Raw genomic sequence first — 7,699 nt, forward strand, 5'->3', positions numbered from 1 at the left:
TTGTTCATTGTCTGTGGCATTAGTGGTAGCATTATTTGGTGCAGGCATATTGATGTTCTTTGATCTCAACCAGTACATACGTTAAATCTTTGGGATCTTTTAGTCCTCCAACCAGTTGTCAGAATTGGGTTTCTGGGTAGTATGCTTGGAATTGGTCTTGTACCAACGGGGTCTACACCTTGACGACTTATGATGTCTGGAGCCAAGGCCTGAAACAATATTCAATAAAACTTGAAATAGTTTTATGTCTTTATTTCCAAAGAGCGCATGTAAAAGTCTAATTATAATAGCAATTATAATATAAAATGACAAACAATATTCATAAGTATAAATCAATATAATAATGCAAGTATAATGCCAATAGATAATGCAATAGACCTATCATAACTAAATATTTCATAAATATTCTGAAACATGAACATAATGCATATCGCAATACTTAATGTATGAGCAACATCTCATGTCTTTTGCATAAATATTCTAAACATTCAAATATAAACATGGTAGAGCATTTTAAGGTATTTGGATAAACTTTATTCTAAATACTGAGAATTAAATAAAGGAATAATATAAACATCTTTCTTATGAAACTCCAATTCAGACAATGAGGTTACTTATCTAACCATTTCTCTGTTAAGGGGGATAACTCTTGTTTAATCTGTTAAGGGGGATAACTCTTTACACAATAAAAAGGGGGGAACAATTGCAGAATAGAAACTTTCTATCATGAAATCATGTTACGCAATGAAAATTATATAATACTTTGTTGTGGGGAACTAGCTATGGAATATATGCCTTACATGTATACTTGCTAAAAATAAGTTTACTAAATAACGTGTTATTTATAGAAAAATAACAAACCATGTGTTTGCTGACAATAACATGTCAAATAAATTGCACATCAAGAAATCATACCTAAAAAGGCTTTTGAATAATAAGACCTTACCATTGGAAACATTATAACTTCAATGCAATAGTAACTTTAAGGTGAATTATTATTTCTTGTCAGTGCGACAAAACAGGCGGATGTTATAAATAACTATAAAAACAGATAAAATAAGTATACCAATTTTCCGATCAGAAACAAAGACTTTTCTTATAAAAAACATAATTTACAACTATTTACAATTATAGCATAAAGAAAATATCTTTATAATTAACTCCTTTATAAGATAATAAAAGATGAAAACTCTTATTAAATAAAATAACTATGAAAATGCTAAACATGAAGATTTTACAAAAAGGAAAATTAAATTCTATTTCTCTTCAAAAAGAATAAAGCATGAGCAAATTAATAACTTTATCAGAAGTTACTTTTAGGTAATGAAAACCTTTAAACTGAATGCTTTAAATCATATTTAACAAAATTAAATTAACTTTGCTTACCTGAAACAATATTCAATAAAACTTGAAATAGTTTTATGTCTTTATTACCAAAGAGCGCATGTAAAAGTGACGCTTTTTGGAATTAACTTTTTAGATTCGAATTTGGGGACTGTTTCAGGTTGTCCAATCAAAATTATCATTTAATCAAAAACCATGACAACTTTAGTCTAATTGACAGAAAATAGGTGGGGTCATAGGTGACGTGTATGACTAAAAAATATCTTAATTACTTATGTAATCTTGCTATCAATGTTTACTCTATACCATATTTGAGCCGGACATTAACAATAGAAATAATCCGAAATACATCTTATTACATGTCGGCTTCACTTTAAAAATCATATCTGTCAACACATTCTGACCATTGTCCAATAACTTCTTACGTAATCTATATATACAACAAATAAGGCTTACTAAAAGGAAATATGTTTGTGTGAAAACCAAACTAAAGCTATTAAAATGTCTGTCCAAAATTGCAATAAAATATTGAACTAAAAATTATTTGCTTTAAACTTAGAACTTTTCTAATTTTTACTGAAATTAAGAATTTCACAAAAATAATAAAATCTGATCAAAATGATACCATGACAACTGTATGATAATAATATACAAATACAATATCGGGAAGTAAAGGATAGAAAACGGAAGTTCTCTTAATCTTATCAATCTGAAAAGGATGTTAATCAAACTAAAATTAAATTGTTGTTAACCGAATAAAATTATTTTAGTTAATGAATAGAAGTTTCCTGCTTGCACAGTTTCGTTCATTGCAACATGAGCAATCTAAAAAATGATCACAGTTTCCTCTGTTCGGAGAAATATAACAATTGAATTGAAAGAGAGAAAAAACTGGTATACTAAGGACAGTAGACTATAAAACGTTTTCATGAGTCTGAAAAATAAACGAATGACAAGGAGGTAGGTACCTTTATATTTAATGATCAGCATCCTATGTTCATCTATTCACAAAGACATATACATTTTCGTCTAAGTGATAACAATTTTCTCTGTTCGGAAAAATAGAATTATAATTGAAAAATAAAATAAAATAGGTTACTACGGTTAGTAAACTATTGATCTCTTGAGATGACAAGGAGGTAAATAGATATAAGAAGATGTGGTATGAGTGCCAATGAGACAACTCTCCATCCAAGTCAACATTTATAAAAGTAAACCATTATAGGTCAAAGTACGGTCTTCAACACGGAGCCTTGGCTCACACCGAACTGCAAGCTATAAGGGGCCCCATAAATAACTAGTGTAAAACCATTCAAACGGGAAAACCAACGGTCTAATCTATATAAAAAACGAGAAACGAGAAACACTTACGAAAAATGCCTTCATATCTAATAATAACGACAAAGACATATGCAAAAAGGCAAACTGTGAATGGCCAAAAGATAAAACGTGAAAGACATCACACGGGTTTTTAACTTGTGATTAGTCGTTGAAGTTCAAAATAACGATGTTTTTTGTAAATGACTTCTTTCCCATGTTTTTGATATATGAATATGTAAAACATATTGAGTTTTGTTACGTTCGAAATGTAGGGGGAAAATGAATGTTAATCTATACGAAAAATCATGTATCAATAAGAAGAGTTTTGAAATATTTGGACAGAAGTTAGGTATGAGAGTCTGGATGGAGGGTTCTTCAATTCTTTTTCTTTAATTCTTCAGAGATTTTTCTGTATTTTTATCTTTATTCTTTATTCATTATATTTAAGCGCCCCATTATTCCTTATTTTTTTGGTAACTTTTTTGGCCTTTTTTATATTCTTTATATTGCTTCCCCTTTATTCTGCATTTTTTGCCCATTATTCTCTATTCTGTGAACCCAATCCAGACCCTCATGTATGTTTGTAGTGCTAAGAAAAAATATAGATCGATCAATGTTGTCTGGAATGAATTCATATGATTAGAATGAATCAGCAATATTAACAAATGTGAATTAGTTACATGTAGTACCTATTTACATTTAATAAAGTAATTGCGATAAAAGTTTGTTTGAAGAAAATTTTATAAAAATATGTATTCTATAAATTTATATCTGTAGATTCCAAGAAAGATGTTTATTTCAAACGAAAGCCTCAGCAACATATATCTGGAAGAACTGAATAATGCTAAGGTTAAGTCATTGATACCAAATACTGTACTTATATTTGCGTTCCTACTCGCCAGTCTAGTCGGTAATGGTTTGGTTTTGTTCGTTTATAAATTTAAACTTAAATCAAAAACAGATGACAGATATTTCATTCCATGTTTAGCTTTGGTTGATATGATCGCCTGTAGCATTGGAGCAACACATTCGATTTCTATGAACTTTAATCCATTTAATTTTCGAAATGACTTAATATGTAAATTAATCTGGACTTTACACCAATCGATTTCCTTGAGCTCGGCTCTGTTGCTATTAGCAATTGCTGTGCAACGGTATATCAAGGTCAGTCGACTATTGAACTCTTCCATGAGCCTGAGAAGTAAACGATTGACTATTATATCAATCTTGATTGGCTCAATTGTTATATCAGTACCCTGTTTGGTTTTGTACGGCGAAGATGAGGTTGTTTTGAAATACGAAAACAGAACAATTACGGGATATAATTGCGGAGCTGTGCCAAATGTGAATCGATATTTTCTATTTGGGTATTCAGTTACATTGTTATTGATGTGTTTGTCTGGGATTTTTGCACTCATCATATTATATTGCTTGATACTTCGTATAATATACAGACAAGAATCTTTCAGGAGGAGAAATACTTATCGACCAAATAAACACTCTTTAAACGTCAGAGCACAACACAGTTCAGGAAATACAATTCAAACAGATATATCCAATTAACAGATGCTGATTATTCTGTCGACAAAACTGAATCTAACAGCTCAAAGATGATTTCAATGACGAAAAGCAACCAACAAGAGAACACTAATGGAGGATCAGATATTAAGGGGCATATATCGTCTGCAATCCAAACAGGACATCAATCAAAATTTGTCAGAATTATCTGCCTTATTACGCGCAAACATCGATTCTCTATCATGTTCTTTCTTATAACAATACTATCTTGTATTTCTTATCTTCCTAGAATTGCACTGATGATTATAGAATCAGCTATAGCTAGTTTCTGGGATAATTTAACGGATACGGAATACGTCATAGCTTTATGTGTTTACAGAGGACATCTTCTCAATACTGTTGTTAATCCTGTCATATATTTGGTTTTTGATACTGTCTTTAGGTCCTCATGCCAACAACTATGTTGTAGAAATTAATGAAATCATATAAATAAACTCACCTTAGATACCAGAATTAAAATATTGTACGCCAGCCGTTCTTTTCGTCTACATAAGACTCATCAGTGACGCTCGAACCAAAAGTGTTAAAAAATCTCCCATTGACTTCAATGTAAACCTTTTTCTTGAATTATTTTTTTTACCTTGTTTACCTTTAGAAATCTGAAGCTTCCATATGTCATTCATTAAAGTACACATGTAGCCACATTAATAGCATCAATCAAAACATATGGTCATGCGAAATGTTTAGGTCATTCACACGGCTTTGTTTAAAAGCACTGTAAATACGTACTAAATTCCTACACTGACCCTATTACTTTTCATTCCTGTAGTAAAAGAATAAATCGCATTCAACATTCATGTTTATAATTCTTTAACCATAGTTTTAATCCATCTTATAAAAAGATATCCAATACAAACATTATCTAGCAATCAGTGGAGCACCGGTCATTAGTGTTAATCAGAAAGCTGTCCCACAAATAGGCGGTCCTAGATGACGTATATTTATTTTTACTTTTCTTTGTGCGAAGTATATTAAAAGAAGAAATTGTGAATGAGGAACTTAAAGAATTAGACAAACTTATAGACGTGATGTAGTGGAATGACGTTAAATCTAAAAAATAAATTTACATACACCAACCTGACATTTGGGTAAATAATAAATCAATCAAAAGCTCAACATCTGCCGACTATCTTTTTTGCCCAGTCGAAAAAATATTCGTATTGTGCAATTTCCGTGAAATTAAGAGGAAACGTGATGCGGAAATCCTGGACAATAACGAAATTGTTTCATGGTTATTTTAAATTTCAACTAATGAGGAGGAGAAAATACCAAGGGAGCAATTACATACATTAAATAGAAGAAAAAGGCAACACAATGCCAAAAAAAAAACACGAAACGACAAACAGGTAAACAGCCAAACAGCCAAAATCACAGCCAATCATAACAACCCATACATGCAGTTGCCTAACAATCTTCCATCTGCAAAGCAACTTTTATCTGTTCTACGTTAAAAATATGTATGTAGTCAATAAAGGATTGAAGAAACACTATAAAAATGTGAAAGGTGTAAAGAAACTATTCACGGGTGATTTATGCTTTTGTTCAAATTTAAGAGCTAAACTTTGAATTAGACTGCGTCTATATGGCCCAATGAATCATACCACAGATACCGTTAGGTTTGCCTCATATCTCGTGTAACATTTAGAAATTGTATACGAGGCTCGGTTGAGAAATAAACATTTAGGCAAAAGAGATAATTTCAACTTCCAAAAGTGAACTTTCCATTTTCATGTAGCAACATTCAAGCAGCATGGAGTACCTGGTATTATATATCTCCAAGTTGATATGATATTCCAGAGCTTACGTTTCATATCATGAATTCTTTGAAAGATAGTTGTGGCTTACAGGCCTTTCCGAAAGCAATTGCATTAAGGGTCCCAAGTGGTTAAGTTGAAGTCCTCCAGTCGTAGACGTTACCTACACCACCGTGATTTGGTTAACCGATATATATGTTTCAAACTGCGTTCACCCTTGTCTGTGGTGGGGTTCGTGTTGCTCGATATTTTCTATGTAGTGTTTGTTATAACTGTTTTTCCTCATATCGTTTTATTGTCTGTTTTGGCCATGGTGTTGTCAGTTTTTTATTGGATTTATGATTTTTGATTGCCCCTAGGTGTATTTTCTACCTTTTTTCGAAAATGTATTGTAACCGCCAGCCTTGAAAAAAAAATCAGCAGGATCCACTCACCCTTCCGGAGCACATGAGATCACCCCAGGTTTTTGGTGGGCTTCATATTTCTGCATCTTTGTTTTTTATGTTGTATTTTGCAGACTGTTGTTTGTCTATTGGTCGTGTTTCGTTTTCTGCTATGGCGTTGTAAAGTTTGTCTCCGGCTTATTGGTTTGAATATCCCTTTTGTATGTTCTGCTCTTCTTTTGTTCAATCTTTAATTACATATAGACATAACTGGAACTCCTGAAATGACATTAATAACAAATTTGGATGTAAGTTAATTCATGAAATAGATAATTTGAAATTGTGAGAAAAAACCACATTGTATGTAAACTTTATCATCAGGATATTAATTTTCATAACTAAGTGTACATTTCCCGTATGTTGATATCTTGATCAAGCTATTTTGATTGCATTTAAAAGATTACCAAGAACTATAATCTTCCTTGTTTCAGTTATTTCCTACAAAATTTACAAAAGAAAACGAAGTCATTACCAAGTCTATACAAAAAATTCTTATTTTGTTTTAATAGGAATATTTCGTTCAATTAACAATACAAATGTATCTAAAGCATTAAGTTTGGGCAGTAATTCATGGTTATTTAATAATTAAGAAAATTAAAACGAAACTAAGGTTCAGACTCTCTCATCAAAAATTGACCTGAGATGAATATTACTATTATTTTATGTCCATTTTGGTCATGAAGACCTTAACGTGTCTACAAGTTTTACATCCCTGGCTTTCACATGTTTAGGTTTGAGAGTTTCTGATGAAAAGTAAATCCAGAAAACGCTTTAGAGGCACGAAATTTAAGAATCGTTATTTTCTTTTACTTTATTACATTTAATTTTGTCCTCACTCGTTTTTGTCAATATTTTATTCATATACAAAGATATTGAACTAAGAATGCTATAAATACATGGATAAGTGTGCGTAGAGTTTGTTAACTGTTATTTGTCTGTTGTTTTTTTTATATTTGGCCATGGTGTTCTCGTAACTCTTTGACCTTTTTTAATTCCCCTAAATATTTTTTTTGTATCTTAAAAAAAAGTATTCCTAAGGAACATCGCTAATAATAGCAGAGTTAGAAATATTGCTTCATTTATATATATATAGATATATATACAAGTCTAAATTGAAAACAACGTTCAAACCTACGATTGCGTTGGATAAAAACCGCAATTTTTATACGTGTGCATGCAAAACAAATTTCTTGGTAGAGGGGTCTAAATACAGCACAAACAACATTTTCCAAAAGACCAAAAAAAGTGAAAAAGTATATT

At 31.2% G+C, this 7,699-nt stretch overlaps 1 protein-coding gene across 1 annotated transcript; it reads left to right on the plus strand.

Moving 5' to 3' along the window:
• Positions 1-2,150: 2,150 nt before the first annotated feature.
• LOC127723889 (growth hormone secretagogue receptor type 1-like) lies at positions 2,151-5,438 on the plus strand. The gene is made up of 3 exons (XM_052230605.1): positions 2,151-2,304; positions 3,442-4,226; positions 4,295-5,438. Exons 2-3 carry the CDS (start codon positions 3,454-3,456, stop codon positions 4,656-4,658), a joined length of 1,137 nt encoding a protein of 378 aa, XP_052086565.1. The 5' UTR covers positions 2,151-2,304; positions 3,442-3,453; the 3' UTR covers positions 4,659-5,438.
• Positions 5,439-7,699: the final 2,261 nt, after the last annotated feature.

The sequence above is a fragment of the Mytilus californianus genome, unplaced genomic scaffold (assembly GCF_021869535.1).
Source record: "Mytilus californianus isolate M0D057914Y unplaced genomic scaffold, xbMytCali1.0.p SCAF_13, whole genome shotgun sequence".
Classification (NCBI taxonomy): domain Eukaryota; kingdom Metazoa; phylum Mollusca; class Bivalvia; order Mytilida; family Mytilidae; genus Mytilus; species Mytilus californianus.